At 39.6% G+C, this 18,769-nt stretch overlaps 1 protein-coding gene across 1 annotated transcript in view; it reads right to left on the reverse strand.

Moving 5' to 3' along the window:
- Positions 1–18,453, reverse strand: part of LOC111235349 (E3 ubiquitin-protein ligase NEURL1-like) — a 32,281-nt gene extending 13,828 nt beyond the window's left edge. Inside the window, exons 1-3 of the mRNA XM_022763780.1 lie at positions 18,267–18,453; positions 12,946–13,187; positions 10,909–11,230 (exon numbers count right to left, since the gene is read on the reverse strand). Of these exons, the coding sequence (XP_022619501.1) occupies positions 10,909–11,230; positions 12,946–13,187; positions 18,267–18,300 (598 nt within the window). The 5' untranslated portion in view covers positions 18,301–18,453. The remainder of the gene's footprint in view (positions 1–10,908; positions 11,231–12,945; positions 13,188–18,266) is intronic.
- Between the last annotated feature and the right edge of the window lie 316 nt (positions 18,454–18,769).

Consider the following 18,769-nt stretch of genomic DNA (forward strand, 5'->3'; position numbering starts at 1 on the left):
CCCTAACTATGCATGCCTAAGGGGCCTATCCTGGGGTCCGTCTAGAATGAGTGAGTGAAGTCATCTGTCAGGAGAAAGTAGGTTGGGGGGGGGGGTTGTGTGTGTGTCCCAAAAAGGAGAGGGATGAGCCTTCGCTTATCAACGGAAAAAAAACAAAACAGAGGATGAGCTCCAGGGGGAAATTTGCATTGATGAGCTTTTAAGGAGTGGTATCCCGGTCAAGATAATGGCACAGGAATATGAGTGTGAAGCAACAGGAGCTAAAAGGCTAGAGGGGTGCTATGATATCGATACACAGGAGAAGCCCAACAGTTTGAGTATCTGAGATGCCATGTGCAATAGGAGCCACATATGTGGAGTATTTGAAAGATCAAGTTGAGTCTCTGGTTTGGTGCCAGATGTTTCTTAGTTTCTGGACCATGATCATGGAAAGAAAATGGGAAATGCTGAGGTGACAAATGGCAGTAGTGAAAATGACGCCTATAGCACCTCAGGGATTTCACAAGAGCTGTGTTTCCAAGGCCAGTCAAAAGCCACTTCTGAACTTGACTTTACTAAAGTGTCTCTACATGCATTAAACACCACTAACTGTAACACAGCACTGCTTTGAAGCTAACGCCCTTTTTTAAACAAATACATGTCTCGAGTATTTTCAAAGTGCACTTGTGTAAACCTGCCTCTGAGGAATTACATTTATATACAACTCATTTGAAACTGCCAGTATGTTTTAAGAAACACAACTGTGACAAGATCATGTATTCTATTAATATAATGAGAAAATGTTAATTTGCTTATTTGGCAAGTTGCAAATATGCTAATACTGAAAGTGTCAGAAACTGACAACATATTCTTTTGACCACAGTCTTGTAGCAGAATATCTATTAGTAGTGACTACAGCATTATCAAGCTTTTTTTTATGGTTATGTTGGGAGCACTTAGTTAAGGTCATAGAAAGATTGTGATCTGGTTTTACACAGAAGGAGTTCGCAGTGACTTCAGATACAGTGTTATTAAATTTAACCAAAACCCCCATGTTTCCCTAATCTTAAGCAAAGTGCTTTTGCTGCCTAAACGTCTGGTGTAACAGTTGAGCTCTTTGTATACCCGCCACCCATCTCAACCACCTCCTGGTGACTCTGCTGCTATTAATAAATGTATCCAGGCAGTGATCACGTATGTTTTATTTTACTTTTTACTTCAGTATATCTATTTTCTGTGACTTTATACTTCTACTTCACTATATTTATGAAACCCAGAGTTACTGGTGGAAATTTAAAAAAACATGGAAAAAAGAAAAAAACACTGTAGTTGTGGCTCGTTGTCAAGTTCACATCTAAACTTGGTTAGTTGGTTTAATTTAATTAACTGTACGAGGAAAATTTCACAAATAACAGCAAAGACTTGAGCAAAGTCTGCAAACTGAAAACAGACTTATCAGACCTTTGTTTGTTTCTTCTTCCTTCTACCATTAATCATCTCATGACCCCTCAGATTTATCTTGTGACCCTCCGGATGGTGGCCAACCCCCTAGGTCAGGAACCACTGGACTACACTGTGTAACTTTATACAATAGTAAAACACTACATACACATTAACATATCAGTAACAATCTAATAATGTCATATATAATTATTATCAGTCACGTAGGGGACATTTTACTATTAAACAAGTACTTTCACTTTTGATACTTTAACTCCATTTTGCTGATAATACTGATCTCAAACACATTTCACCAATTATAGATTCATCTCATTGTTTTGGTCAAAGCAATATGAAGAGAACCTCTGTGAAAACTACAGAGATTTGCACACTAACACACACAGAACACACATTCAATACCCAGAGCACACAGTCACATCTTCACTGGGACTAGACTGTACTCATCTGAAAGTGATTAGCCTCTCTGAAGGCTTCCCCCTGTACAGCCCAGCTCCCAGGATCCAGACCTGACAGGCTCCATTATGATTTCTATTTTGATTTCTCTGCAAATCTGTTCGATTCCATCTGGGCCGATTAAATCCCAGCTGAGGCACAATAGTCTGTCCAGCGGCATTTATTTTGGTTCAACAAATCAAATAAATTCCAAGCAGTGAGATCACTTGAAACAGAGCTCTCATAAATACATAGACCCTAATCCCGATGTGTACATGCTGGCAGATGTTAGGTCAAAGGACAGTCCTCCAACATTTTAGTTTATACCAGGCCTCTCATTTCATTGTAACCAACTGTCTGACAGAATGACTTAACTTCAGTTATAATAAGGGTCCAAAGGAGAAATAAAAGGAAAATCAAGATACTCAGCCAGATTTGTGCATGACATATCAACTATAACATCTGCAATGGGGATGAGGATCCTGGTTAGTTTTTGTTCTAGTTATAGCATTAAAACCAAGAGGACTGAGCAAACGGAGTTACACATAAAACGAGTGCAATCATTTTTTTTTTAAATATCAGCAATGGATCAAATAATTGTGTGTAATGTGTAAGGAGCTGTGTGAAACCCACAGAGAATTATCTGCAGCTCCACAGGGCTTTATACTGTCTTTAAACTCACTGTTTTGGTTCATTCTTACCACGCTCGTCAGCATCATTTTTGGCCACAGCAGGTAGCTGTTTTCAGTGAAAAAGCTCTAACAACCCACTGTATCCTACCTGCTCAGCACCAAACTGCAGAAAGATGTAACTAGCTACTATCAGAGCATAATAGAGCGTTTAACAGTTAAAGGGATAGCTGGGGTTTTGAGACGTGAGCTTGGCGAATAAGGTGAGATACAGAGCCGCAGAGAGACACGGATCTGTGGAAAACTGTTGGCCTCCACATATTCACCTCCCTGGCCTTAGATCAGGAGGAGGAGGAAAAGGGTGAAATGAACACACTCCTCCTACTAAGATATTGCTCAAGTGCGATTTTTCATAATAGGCAGCATTAAGTAGTCGCCCCAAATCACATTTGATTGGATATTTTTAGGTAACTGCCCATAAGTTCAAGGTGATTCATCAAATATATGTTTAAATTTAATAGGAAGAGAAAAAAAGATGTATTTTGATACTAAAATACTCAAAGATTATTTCAACAAGAGATAAATGAAGGATTAACACAAAAACATGGAGTTACAACTTGAAAAACATGTTTTTTTTCATTTCACTGTGTCTTTAAGAAAGAAATGGTGAGTGGAAAGTGGCCATAATGTTGTGTAATACCCCGACATACAGTTATGGTTCAGTGTGTGTCTTGAAGACTGGGAATCAAGCTCGTCTAGCCCTTTAGCCACCATACTAAAAAAAAATACCATAGTAAAGACAATATTTCTGACAATATTTCATTGAGTTTGTGAATCTCTTAATTTATTTTTTTCAAGCCATTTCTTGGTGTCTGGCTCTGCCCTTGACTCACACCAGCCTCTGAGGCACTGTTACCATGGTTGCCTTCATCTAACCTTTTTCTCCTGTTGATTACAGCCAATGTACTGCAGATAAAGAAGGCTTATTATCTTGATAAATGTGAACCACTATCACCATTCATTTTCTTCTTCCTCTTCTCTTTCATTTTTATTGGACACACCACATATCCATAATATGTAACTGCTCCCACCTGAAATTTGCCTCGACCATGTGTTTATAATTATATCTTTAAAATAAATATGTGTTCATGTTAACACATCAAGGACATTCACACATCAGCTTTTGTATGTTAAAGATTAACAGCCTTTGCACTGGAATTTAGGTAATCTAAGTTAAATATGCATCTCATTTCCACACTATATCCTCTAGTCTAATGATTTATGTGCAGTACTAAGCATCTGTATTGAAAGGAAGTAAATCCAGGTGTGAAGCTGCAGACGTCAAACAAGATGAAACTACTACAAGATATTCCGGATTTGAATACATCACATTTAGCAAGATGAAAAACAAAATCTTCTATTCCTGTTAAATAATGCATTGTGGAAGATGAGATTCCACTAATGCCAAGCTTAAAAACATTACTCATGAAGACTGTAGCATGCATGGTGGAATCCTTAATTTGGTAATTTTTTCGGAATCAATGTGACTGTACTACACAGACACAAAAATGGTTAGATTTAGCACATAAAGCTGTGACTAGCTGAATACTGAAGCGCATAGTTACAGCTTCGGCAGCGAACATGGCGGTGCAAAGACTCAAGCATCACAAGCTTCACAAGCGTGAAGCTACGAGGGACAATGTACCTACTTAAAATGGACAAGGTTACCACAGCCATGGGCAACAATCATTTCTCGCTGTACGATTTTTACCCAAAAAAGGTATCAACATGGGCCTGACTGGTCCTCTTGACCTGAACATGAGCTGCAGGCTTCAGTAATTTCCAAAAGAGGAGAGCCCAGGACAGGGTCCATAGTCAAAAATCTTAATGCAACTATAATCAGGTTTAAATGTCCAGTCCCTTGAAAAAGTACCACTTTTCATATGATTTATTAGTGTGATCAGAAAACAGAGTGGGAATGTTGAAAGAAAGGGAGAAAAAAGAGAGCGAGGCTATAGTATGATTCATGATTTCAGTCTAACTCTGCCAAAAGAATTCTGCTCAAGGAAATTACTAAATGTTTATAATATGGAGACATTTAGCATCTCTCTTTGCCTTTCTTCCTCACTGTCTGCTGTTTGCCTTTGGCTGGAAATGGACTTATGACAGATGACTTTGCATATTGTTGTTACCATGCTGAATTTCAAGTTTATTGTTTTTGGAGGATTTGGCTGTAAGCAGCAGACCAGAAATTCACATAATGGTACAACATCCATTTGCAGTACTTTGGTGTAATCAGACCCTTCAGGCTTATCATGTGTCTTCATCAGTCAAAATTAACAAAAGAGTTTAGTTCTGGTCCCTTCAGCAGCACCGTAGAAACAGGGAAGGACTACACATACACATAAAGATACACATAAAGATACAGTACAAAACTGAAGTTTTACTTTGAAGTGTACATTCTGTCCTTCACTGTGTTGTACTGAGCCATTTTTACCTGCATTGTTACCAGGCTGACCCTACGCTGTATATCTGGCCACTTGTGTCAGACTGCACCTCTCTGCCCTCTCTATATTTAAAACCATTTCATCCACAAATCAAAACGCTGTGAAACTCCACATAATCTATGTTGACAAGTGAAACAATAAGTGAGATCTGTAGCGGGTTGAGCGTGAGCGTTAGGTGCACTGAGTGAACACGGACAAAAATAGACACAAAGAAAGGAAAGTACAGCACAGTCAGCTTCAGACAACCCAGCATGTTTGTGCAGTACAAAGCCTTTCAGCATTTCAACATTAACTCTTTATCTGTTAACAAAACCGGTATGAGTCAAAGGTACAGTGATCTTTAACAGCTAACAGTTTCAGTTCACATGATAATAATAACGTATAATGGCGTCAGATTATGTAATACAGTACAAGGAAATATTGCAAATGTTCATCAGTGAATTTAAAAGAAGACTAACAGTCTACAGCCATTCTCTGTGAAGCTGTCCTGAGAGACAGCAGTGCTTAGAGCTAAATGCTAATGTCAGTATATTAATTAAAATAATAAAAGTAATAAAACTATTCTGATGTTTGATTAACTTTCAAGTATTAATGCCAAATATTCATCAGATCCAGAAAATTTGGGTGTTTGGAGAGCTGCTCAGGGAAAAGAAGCTATTTGATGACATCACCTTAGGCTTAAGGAAATAGTTACACACATTTTTTCATGTTTCAATGTTTTGACATTACATAGACTAAAAAATGAATCAATGAATTGGGAAAATTATCAACAAAATAACCAGCAATGAAAATAATTATTAGTTACAGCCCTAATGCTGATGTTAGGCAGGTTACCATGTTCACCACCTCAATTTAAAATGTTGGCATGCTAAGGTTTGCTAATTAGCAAATTAATTAATAAATTAAATTTACATTTTGACTTGATGGTGATGGATGAAGGGGGACCATGTTTACACCTTATTTCATGGAAATAGCTGACGAGACATTTTACACATAACCTCCTGGTGGCGCTATATAAAAAGTCAGTAGATCACAAAGTCATAATCTGCAAACCATGAATGCCTCTATAAAATTTGGTGCCAACACCTTTATAGTATCTAGCACAGGGGTAAGTGAGAACTTTGACTTGTTGGTGGCGCTCGATGAAATGTCAATGTTTGTAAGTCACGGAAATCCATATAATAGTTCTCGAGACATTTCTGTAAAACAGAAAAATTTCCACCTCATGATGGCGCTACAGTCAAAGTCATGGGATCAGTTAAGTCAGACCGTGAGTGTCTGTATAAAGTTTCACTGACAGCCATCCCACATTTGTTGAGGTAGACCGTCAGGAGTGACATTGTAATCCATAGAGCCATGCCAAAAAATAACTAAAATCTACATCTATGCAAACTGTTTTCAAAACCATCGTGTCCCTCATACTTCTTTTAAAACTGTCCCCTTGGTCCCCAGAGCTGGAAATGTTCGTGATGTCTCTCAGAATGTTCGTAAACATAGAAAGCATACAGCCAGAGGTTCCCCCCACCATGATGCTTTACAGGCCGAATGCATTGCATTGCCGTGTGCAGAGATGATTAATGTCAACACCATCCCCTTAATCACCTGAGAGGTACGCAGCCTCTTGACAGTCTGGCAGCCATTTTGGATTCTTCTCTAATGACTGGAGAGACAGGTTGCAGATGATGTTAGCTGATTCCGGTTTCACGGATCACTACCATTCTGTCAGTGATTAAGTGACTCATCTACCCCTAGTAAACAAACCCCCAGTAGAGCATCTTGCATCCATCAAAAGATGCCTTTGACTCGCTCTGCTTATCTAACTTGGAAGGAATCCATCATACCTGTACAAAACGGTGGATGCTGTGTGGTCTCTGGGGATTTGTCCCATAAACAAACACATTCTGGTAAGACTGCAGCCATACATGTGTTAAGGGAGCAGCATTACTTTTCTGACTGCAGAGAGGTGTACCATTCCCATATGTGTTTCACTTCTGGGAAATACAGTACAACTGGAAACACTTGCAAGTTATTTGTGACCTGATTTCTGAATCTTCTACAACTTGATATAACTCTTAACAGTTACTAGTAACCAAAAAATGAAAACTTACCTTTCAAACTTGATATTTTTAAAATATAGCTGTTGGGAAATGGTGTTTTTTTGTGATTTCTAAAGCCAGGTTTCTTATAATACTGCTCAGAGAAATATAATGAAGTAAGTAAACAGAAACATTTGTGAAAATACAGCTGACAATTTAGCTTTGAAAACAGTTATGCTGCTTGAGACATATTATACACTTGAGGAAACCTTTTGTCAGTCCCTCGAAGGGCTAATGTGTCTCAGCTGCAGACGCTCAACAGCACAGGCCGTTCTGTACAAAACCCAAGCAAGGCACTTTAGTCTTTATTGATAGCTGCATGAGTAGGACAAGTGTGGTGATGTAACAGATCTTTCTTAAATTGCATAGGCAGCATTGTTGGTCTGGACAACCCCCGAGGCTCAGTTTGATTTCAGCAGATTAATTTAGCTTCCTCTCTTACGCAACACCATCTCAGCTTTCAAGCTGTCTCACTGATCTCAGGCTCACCTTTGACTCCTTGCATGGGTGGCTAGCTCCTGAACTGCACTCCCTTGATAATAGCTTAGAGAGGAAACAACACCGCTCTTGAAAAGATCCTTAAACATCAGAACAAGACCTGATAGCAGAAAAACTGTTTGGCAGCAGGCTGCATCGAGAGACAGCGCAAGTGAAACAATAGCAGCTTTGATGAATTCCTTAATATAGCATGTAAGGTTGTAAAAGATCAAACAGACACAAAGGAATCCTGTGGTGCATGTGTATGATGCAGATTAACCACAGGCTAAATAAAACAACAAACCTTTGACTGTAGCAATGCTAAACTGCATTGGTTTCATAGTAGGTCATTGCTACTGAATAAAAAGAAACAACTTCAAAAACGGACAAAAAAAAATGCCTTAGACAATGATGCAACATTACAATGTGTTCAGAATGAATTTAAGAGGCTCCGCTTTTAAAGAAATGTTCACCCTAGAAAGGATCACAGAAACTATTAGTTCAAGCAAGACAATCAAAAAACATTTTGTCAGAATAGCGATGATCCATTTTGGCTGTCAGTTCAGTAGACGTTTATACTCAGGTGGCGTTTCGCACAAACATTGTGACAGTTACGCTGATGTGCGCTGACATGTGAGCAGGGACACTTTTATAATTAATCAATGAAATATTAAAGGCGAGGAAGCTATTCACAGAAAGGATGTGATCAGATACAGTTATGCTCACTACTCGGCTCTTAAAATAAGAGAGCGACGGCTGGTTGGGCTGAGCTGTAGGCTGGGGAGTGATGTCACACAACACAGGCATGGTTCATCTGACACATAAAATGGTTATAATGTTCTGGGGAAGTGGAAATCTGCCGTCACTATTTATTTTCTCAACAAAAACTCAAAGGGGAACTAGCGATTACTTTAATGAAGCTGGGGGAGTCACAAGAGGCAGAGTTTATGATATCCTGACTTTTAGTCCCTAGTATGGGTCAAACTCCAGAAATGCTGGATTATACACTTCCTGTATTGCAATTAAATCTTTTGCACTCAGCATCTCCAGTTTGTAATTAGTAATTTGTAATTAGTTCAATGCAGTCTCAATCCCAAGTCGATATAACCCTCATGACACCGTGGTTATCCTCATATTTTCTCAGACTTTAAAGTGGACCTCCACCAATTTTACACATCAAACACTAGCTACAACTAGCATTAACTCATCCAAATATCCATCCAAATTGTTGGTGGTCGAGCTGCATTGTGGGCAATGTAGTCAATGGGTTTTGACAAGGAAGACGAATGTGTTGAACAAAAAGAGACAATATCTATGGTTTTGCTTTTTTTTTTTAAGAAACTGTCCATCATGAGACTGACAGTGTTATACGAGGCCAATGCTAAATCAATTTTGGACTCCTATTAGGAGTACACTTTTAAAGCTCCCTTCAGAGCCATAGAAGACGTTATACAACTGTTTCACAGGCTGAATTATACTCTTGGTGACAAGTAAACTGATCTCCCTCCGTAAAATTGGTGGAGAGGTCCTTTAATAAACATAAAGCCTAACAAAGCAAAACACATTATCTCACTGACTCAGCAATTCATATTACTTATGTCAACAGGTTTATCACGACTCCTTTTCTGTTATATTTTTACTGTCTTGCACATTTATCACAAAAGCCAAATCAAGGTCACCTAACCAAGCCATTCTCTACGCTCTATAGCGCTTATTCACAGCTACACGCTCCATTTGTCTCCTGTAAAAAAACAACTGCAGCAGATCTGTAATTCCCACCTGGACAGATTGTGTGATAACAAGCCCACAACAGGTGAAATTTGGCTCAATTTATCAGCTGGTGTAGCATAAATTTCAGACCATTGTGTAAGCATCATTAAGAATCAAAACGCACCCTTCTGTTAAAGGAAAATACGCACATGTGCCAGTTTGCAACACCAGACTTTGATGTGTCCGCCCATATTTCAGAGACTAAGTGTCTGCTGAACTGCAGCCAACTGCTGAGACAATACAGGGCCTTTGAGATATACCATGCTCTCGAGTAGTGACGTTCTCAGACTATAGAGGAAAGCTGATATTGAAGTGATCCTTCAGCTGACTGAGGGCTGAGGCTTTTCGGTTTAAGCCATCAATGTGGGGATGAAGGTGATCAATGTGGGAAAACCAGAGTAGAAACAGTGGGATTTAGGGCTGTTGGCCTCATTCACAGGCATAAAGTACAACTAAAAACGGCAGAGAATCTTGTTTTTAATTGTAAAATGGAAAGATTCATGAGAGTAACGTTACTCTCATTTAAACATATGAATCTGTCTCAGGGGTGACTGCAGGGTGATCACATGTCACATGATGTCAAATTCAGACTTGGATCTAAAGAGTGAGACATTCCACTGGTTTGATTGTCTTGGAAAAAAGCACCCCAGACATGTCATTACCTGACATCATCCCTCCTCTTGTCTGTCCTCTTGGGATGGCCAACACACTCCTCTTGTTCTTCGACAAGAGCTGTGTGCTGCTCAGCACCACCAGGCCAGTGAACCCCAGATAGTCGCACTCTGGCGCTGGATACCAAACAGCCCATCATGAGATAGCACGCTTCTCGTTGTCAAACACGCCGCAAGAAATGAGGTTAAATGGCACTATCTACACAATATGGGAGCCTCTTCTATTTTTATTAACGGTGCTGACAGCCTCTATTCTTTTGGAGAGAGGCGGCATAATTCTTGGAAATGGTTATAAATAAGTATTGAGGCGTCCACAAGGATTCCTATTTATCTATTTAGCATAGTTTTACATTGTTTTCAAAAATTGGAGACAGCTGTTTTCATCGTATGATGTGTTTCATAAATGCATCTCAATCTACAATCCAATCATTCTTCAGATTATTCAGTGTGCTGAAAGACTTCTCTTAATGATTGGGAAGGACCTGTTTGTTCCTAATTTCTTTGATGTAATGACCCTTTAAACAGCACGGAGAACTTGTTAAAAGGATCTCAGACATTTTGAAATTCCCCTATAAGGGAAATTTCTTTGATACTAACAACCGTGGTAACTGTACAATCTATCTAATCTCCCACCATCTTTTTCCATTGAGCTATTTGGTGGGTGTGGGAAAAGTAGGGCCGCTGTATGTAACATCACCTCACACCAATCGCAGTGAAAAAGAACATCAGATGCAGACAATTTCCAGTGGGAAAGTATGATAGTAAAAATCACCCCGTGCGAACAAAAAAAAACAAAACAAAGAAAGCTAAATACTAGTGCTAAATTTGCAATTCAATACAGCCACAGTTTCTCAGAAAAGGACCTGGTTCTGAACACGTTACTCACCTAGCAGCTGAACCCCCCTGGTGAGGCCGTAGACGTCTATAAGAGCCCACAGAGGTTCAGAGACGTGGACCCCGCTGAAGAACAGCATGGAGCTGGAGTCGTTGATTCGGTAAAACACCCGGCCCTTCTTGTCTACCCAGAAGGAAATGACGTTTCCCTCGTTGGAGAGCTCTTCGGGCAGAGCCTTTGCCCAGAAGCCGCTCTGGGAGACCAGGTCAGGGCAGGCGTACTTGGGCAAGGTGTCAGGGTTGATCCTCGATGGGTCTTTACATGTAAAACCAAGACGCAGGGCACCGCTCCAGCAGCACTGCTTTTTAGTAATCTGGGGAGCACATATTTTTAATCAGTGGAGATAATCAGCTGAAAATGAATCTTTTAAGTTTGGTTTTCTCATTGTTGTGTGAACTATAAGTTGAAGAACAAGATCATGCTAGCAGCTCTGTGAGGCTGTACAAAGAGGTGCTTTGGGTCTCTCTATTTTAATGAGTTGGCATGATAGCATTTGCTAATTAGCACTGAACATAAAGCACAGCTAAGGCTGATGGAAATGTAATTCATTTTGCGGGTATTTGGTAATATACCAAAGTATTTGACTAATCAAAATTCTGACCTGATGACAGCACTAGATGACACATTACGGGTTCACCATATTCATACAGTTCACCTCGAGGGGGACATGACACCTGAGCCAAATTTCAGGGCAATCCAATAGTTGCTGAGATATTTCATTCTGGACCAACATTACCATTCTCAATGCCAAGCTGCTAGCGTGGCTAAAAACAACACATTTGTTGTTAAGCAAACTAAAACTAGCTACTTTGGTATGTTTATCACCTGCAAACGATTTTTGTCTTATTTCAAACCTCTGTTTACTTTGCATTCACCGTGCAAGATAACAGTATTCCTCACATGGCAATGCTTGCCCTGCTCTCTCACTTTCGAGACATAGATGGCCTGATAGGTGAAGTGGAAACTTGTTCTAAGCTGCTGCTGCTTTGGCCCACACAAGAGCAGAGAGAGAAAAGAGAGAAAATGAAAACAGGGCAGCAAAGAAGGGGGATGAAGGTGGGGTGGGGGGGGGGGGGGGGGGGGGGGGGGGCAAAACAAAAACACAACTGAGAGAGAATGAAAGAGAGAGAGTCGGGATTTTACTTTTTATCACAGTCACAATTAGTGAGTTCATTTCTCACTACTCTACTGTACATACTAATATTACAAAGTGCAGTGTGCACTAGTCTTGAATACTGCAGTATCTTGGAATTAGTTTACAAGAAATTGGTGCACAGCATTGTTTTGAATGAAGTAATGATTTTTACAGGAAATGATGGAAGCCAATAAGATGACTAATGCTGGTCGCGGTGCATCCCTGGTGGCCGCATAATGTTTTTGAATTATCATTGCGTATTGCAGATACAAAACTCACATGCATCAAGTTTCATGTTTGTTTTAAATAGTGAAACGTGTCAGCATGAGAAAGAGGAAATGGTTTCATGTTTTCTTTTATGAGAAGTTCTCACATACTTGTTATACATCGCATCATGTCACAATAGTTTTTACATTAATGCCTCAGAAATCTTTTGATTTTAATTACAAATTAAAAATTAATGGATCACAACTGACCCAACTTGGTGCAATACTGGGTTAACTTTACCCAGAACTCATGGGTAGAAAACCACCAAGACACAGGGCTGTTTGATCCAGTGTTAGTGTTATTTTCATATTACCTTTATACTTTGATTAGTCATCCAAACTGGAATAAGGTATGGTTGCTAGCCATTATAATATACGCTAGCTATTTTTAAACTAAATGCCACTATTTGTCACTGATTGATAATAATGTGGGAACCATTGTAGTTTTTAATGTTAGATGCACATTGTTTGTACAACTAACAATACATTTGTGACAGTTTTAAAGCAATGCTTGAGCTTGTTGTGTCTCACTGGGTGAAAATAACCACACTGTAGTTTGGGTAAATAAAAAATGACACAAACTCTGGGTTCAAAACAGCCCACTTCCTACAGTAGCGTCTTGTTTACCTTCAGTCGAACTTGCTCATAAACAGCGATAGGTCTGTTGCTGAAGGTGATGGCGTTACAGAAGCTGGCCTGTCTCTTGACGGTCCTCTGGGACATGTCCATGACGATCTGCGAGCCCTTGGTGCTGGGGTGGAAGAGCAGAGGGACGGAGGATAAGCCTGCACATGGCTGTATAGGCAGGCAGCGCTTGGGCTTGTGGTGGCATCGGTGGGATGTTGCAGGAAATGGCGCGTTCAGAGAATCTGTGTAGAGAAGGGAAAGCGGTTGCTTAGTTTGGTCTCCAGGTGGGGAGCAGAAAAATGGGACGCAATTTATACAAAATCCCCAGATTTTAGATTAAAAATATTACATCATTAGATTAGATAGTCTGTACCACCACCAGCTTTGTTTTATATAATACACTAACATCATGTCACATGTAATTTCCTCTCATGTATCTTCCCTGCTCCTGGATCATCCAATTAAGTAAAAAAAGGCATTAAAATAATTTAATACTTGTGTTCTCTTTCCAGCTTCTCAAGGTAGAACAGTACAGCCACACACCTACTGTGCAGACACGTACAATGTGCAAGGTAAATTACATGCAAAAATGTCCTTGGATGGAAAAAAAAACCCCACAAGGGCACAATTGCTCCCATGGTTATGTAATTACAGAGAACAATACACCTATGAGAGGTTCATACAAAATACTCTAATTTCAGTAAATGGTCATTTCCAGCAACACCCATGGCTTTTTGTTATTCTACATCTTGCCAAATTTTAAACTGCTGTGTGTTTCATTTGTGGTTTGTTTCAGACTCTGCCGGAACACATTTGGGCAATTGTAAGTAGAAAGTGGTAAAGAAAGCAGGAGGAGGATAAAGAAAACAAAATGATCAGCTAACATGTAATGTGCAAACAAAGCTCTTATAATAGTGAGGCGTGGCTGTTGTATGTTATGTCCGGTTGTGGTTTTAATGAGAACATATCACTCACAACATACCTTATCAGAATGAAAAAAAAAAAAAATTAAATACATCGTATATACAATATCACTGCAACTAAATGAGATTTCACAGTATTCATTGTTGCTTTGTTTGTAAGAGGAAGTGGCAAAATAAGAGCAGACCCACAGGAGAACATCTGACTCAACATGTAGCTGAGGTTTTACATTTTCCCATGCAGCCCTGTGAATCATAACTACTCCCACTTACCATAATAACTAATAGAGCCAAACATCTTTTTTTTTTCACATCACATCTGTCGCTCTGGGTTTCAGACTGATAAAGAATCTGCTCAAAGTCATCATGAGCCTGATTTCACACTCACTACCCTTCATTGGGAGCAACTCTCCCCATTTTTGTTTCCACATTTCTCTTTGAAGCTCACCGCCAAGGTCACTGTGGTTTAGTGGAGGAGGCAGTTTCTCACAGACATTGCGTTCTCATTAAACGTAAGGCAGGGCTGTTTTCAAATTGAGCAAATATCATCTCTTTTTATAGTTTTCTGTCCTACAATACTTTTGTCCTCACTACAGTGACATTTCAACACCATAAAATCTAACCAATCTGCCAAGCCTGGAAGCCAAACAAATAATTTAGGCCTAATTAACACTTGTTTGTCCTTGAGAACTGCCTGTAGTTTCGCACCTAAATTTGGAAGACCGTGTGGAAGCTGTGTGTGTTTGACTCTTGCTTGAGTCGACCGTATGAGCCTTTGCTGAAAGACAGCTATTCTGGCTGTCCAATGAGTGACCTTGGAGGGTCAAGAGGTTTATAAAGTACCCTGGAGACAAATCAATTAAGGCTGTCAGGATTGGCAATGACTGATCATATGACTTCTGACACCGGGTCTGTTGTAAGGTCACCGTCCAGGGCAGAGACGTGTGAAAGACAGAGGTGTGAGCTGTGGGTGAAGACATGAAAATTGTAGAATTGCATTAAACTAGAGATAGTCTCCATTAGGCAGCATTGTCACATATTATTGCAGCATCTTACCCCTTAAATCACAATCAGGGAGGCTCTGCCAAGTGTTCTGGGCTCAGTACAGTGTATTTGTTAAGATCTTCACATGCTCTTGTCACTGTAGAACAATGCCGAATTGTGCTCTGTGCACAACAGTGGTCTTAAATGAAGTCATAACAAATCCTTCAACCACATTGCATCCATGATGTCATGTCAGACGTGATGTCTTCAGGAAAAGAAAGCAAGACTGTATTGTACTCCATCAATAACCAGGCCCGAGACTGAATAGAGTATTTCCTGAGAGGTCTGAAAACAGAAGCAACACCTCACAGGCCTCTGCAGGAGCTGTAGCAACACTCCTGCTTTACCATCTAACCAGAGAATCCAATATCTTCTTTCATTCTTGCAACATTAATACCATTTCTGCGGCTGTGAAATTGAATTCTCCCGTATTTTTTTAAGAGCAGCTTTATTTTCACTCCCAGGCAAGTTGGAATGGGTTTTTACAGCCTTCAGAGCACACCAAAGGCTGTATAAACCATGAATTAAGTCAAGTAAGTAAATAAATGGATAAATAAAAATACCACATTTGATTTACTGTAAATGACAGTTCGGTTACAGCCAAAAGTGCTGATGATACAGTGGCTGTTGAAGTGTGTTTAAAAAGTCGTGCAACCTGACGGAGATGTCAGGGTGAACAGTGACCAGAGCCCTGCCATGATAAAAGAGAGGTGCCATGACAAACGTCAGATGAGCAACTTAAGGAAGGATAATGTTACTTAATGCACCACCGCACACAATGTGACTGCCTCTGCTGTCATTAATTGGAAAGGACAAACAGTGCAGAGACAAAGAGTGGCCCTGGCCTGTGTCACCTGGCCTCCTACGCTCCTCTGTGTTGTATCCCCTCAACAGACGCCCTAATGTGGTGTGACGTTAGTATCGAGGAGATGAGCACTCACAGGCAGCAGCATCAGGAGCCAGAGGGCATGTGTATCTTTTTAGGTTTTGCAAATATGTCATACTTTTGTGTGGTTTCAATAAGAAGTAAACATTTATTCTCAAACACTTCTAAGGTTTTAAGTGTCATCATGTACCAGACCTGCTACAGTTTATAATTAATATGGTGACATGCTATGAATTATGAGAGTATCTTAGAATAGAGAAGATGTTGTATACGAGCTTATGGAGGCTTGATAGTCACCCCAAGGAGCAGTTACTTCACAGTCAGGACTGAACAGTACTATGTAAATGATAGAACAGGATTATTAGGGTGGTCAAAGTTTGGGGTCTCTGGAAAAAAATTGAAAATAGTTTTTAAAAAATTGATTGATTTAGGAGACAATATTCATTTAAGTGTTCAAACTAACAATAATTTTCTATCCATTAAACTCGGATTATTTTCTTATTTGATTGATCGTAGTTTTTCTCTAGAAAATAGTAAAAAATACCCTTCCCTACATTTCCCAAAGCTCAAGGTTACGTCTTCAAATGTGCCATTTTGTCTGACTAACAGAGCATAAACCCAAAGAAATTCAATTTTATGTCAGAGAGGACAAAGGAAACCCAAAAACTTTTAAATCTGAGGAGCTAGAATAATTTTCAAAATAATTGCTGATTAATTTTATATCAATCTGCTAATTGATTAATTGACTAATCATTGTAGCTTAGTTTAATCAGTGCTGCATGTTTTAGAGATTTTTTTTTAATGAGGAGATAACACAAGCAAAAAACTAAAATGCAAATTTAGTTGATAACACAATTTAGTTGATAATATAATATATAAACGACACAGCACTTTTCACCTTTTTTGAAAATAGTTGAACTTCTTTGCTAAGGCCACACTGTGACGCCTAAACGTCAGTAACACAATTATGCATGTTCGCCAAATGTGGAGAGGTGAGAGCTGAATGATTCATGAGCTCTTGAGCTGGACAGGGGCCCTGACACATGACAGGGATTATAGATATTTACATTTTCGGGCCCCTGACTGAGCTCTTGTCAGAGGGCCAAGAATTTCTAGCAGCGCCCCTGCCGAGCACCTGTATTGTTATTTCACACCAGTGGCCCCTCACAATGAAATTGGAAAAAGGACTATGTGTATTGGCCCGTGTCCGTGTGTCCATCTGGGAAATGAGAAATGTTTACTGTGTCCTGGTCATTTACTGTATATCAATTACAACTCAAAACCAAACTTTCATTATACACTATATATGTCTGCTTTACAACCAAATGAAATTAGCTCATGTAATATTGAGACATCTAGTTATCAGTGAACATGTTTGTCAATAGGCTGCAACTAATCATTATTTCCATGCAGCTGCCGATACAATCTAAAGCCCAAAGTGACTTCTTAATATTGCTTGTTTAGTTCAAACCAAAACCCAATATATTCAATTTACAGTTAAATGAACCATTACAATTTTCATAATTGACAAGTTGGATTGTTTGGCTTTCTTTTTTTTTCCTTGAAAAATGACTTTATATATTAATGATTATCAAAAAATTTTCTGATAAATTTTCTGGCAATCAACTAATCAATTACTCAACTAATTGTTGCAGCTCTTCAGTCAATACACTAATGCTTAATACAACTTTTATTTTTACAGTTATCTAGTGTTCAACTCATTATATTTGAAATATTGTGAATAAGTTTAATTGCACAGTGCATGCTGTGATTTTGTTTCAGTCAGAAAGCAAATGAAAACGACTTAGCTTCTCGCTCTACAACAATAATTGGGTTTGCAATGAATACACTAAACTGTAGGCCTATCAGTTGCCCAGAAAGTTGCAAGAAATAATAATATGAAACGTCCAATGCACCTGTTAACTGCCATCATTTCAGACACGCATATATGATCACTTGATAGCCACATGAGTAGAAAGATGGAGTCATCAAAGGACATAAAGTTGTGGCACAGTTTGCCAGCATGCTGAGTGTGATCACTTTTCAACTGTTGGCCACAAAGACAACAAGTCAGGTCAGAAAAGTTATGTGGAGCCTTGGCTGCCAGCTTGATTCACTTTGACCCGTTTGGTTGCTTTTATACTGGAAACAGGCGTCAGGGTGAAGTGGAACAAGACTGAGAAACTTGCATCTGTGTGGAGTTTCTATAATTTCCTGAAATTTTTGCAAAACACAACATCCTGTCCATATCCTTTTTATTCAGAGCCAGTCGTGACTTACAGAAGGTGGTGAAACTTGGCTAAAGCAGCTACTTTCACTTCTCATTTATTTTAGGGCAGCCAGGACGCCTACACTTTCCATGCACACAAGCTAGAGGCTGCACGGGCACCACTCGGTTATATCGGCTTGTATTATATTATTCATTAATATTAACAATCAATACAGGACGCTGTGATGCCAGCTGTTCTTACCGTAGATGCTATTTCTGGTGATCTGACCTCCCATGGCTGGATGCAAGGTGCGTTCACCTCTTCTGTAATTGCCGGCTGGATCCACAATTATTTCACATTCAGCTGCGTCTCCTCAGCGGCGACATTATGTTATAAGGTCGGCGACGCCGTTCACCAAAAAGTCCCGACGGTGATTCAAGCTCACGCCTCATCGACATGAAGCAGCAGCCAACAGATACAACGCGCAGCGGCTCCCTCCAGTCCGCGCACACATCACGCTGAAATTAACATAAAAGGTGGTAGTGGAGGTGGAGCTTGCCAGGAATATTAACGCTGTAGCTACCAAAGAGAGGATTTAAGGAGTCTCCACGAGCTGTAAATCACAATTATATTCCTATGGACACGTAGAGGACACCAATCTTCCTGTAATAGATACATTTAATACCTGAAGTGTCTGTGCTGCTGAGTTTTTTTATTTCTCATTTTTAATAGTCATATTTTTCCTCACTTTCTTCAGTGCCTGT

Source organism: Seriola dumerili, unplaced genomic scaffold (assembly GCF_002260705.1).
Source record: "Seriola dumerili isolate Sdu_G_001 unplaced genomic scaffold, Sdu_1.0 BDQW01000478.1, whole genome shotgun sequence".
Lineage (NCBI taxonomy): Eukaryota > Metazoa > Chordata > Actinopteri > Carangiformes > Carangidae > Seriola > Seriola dumerili.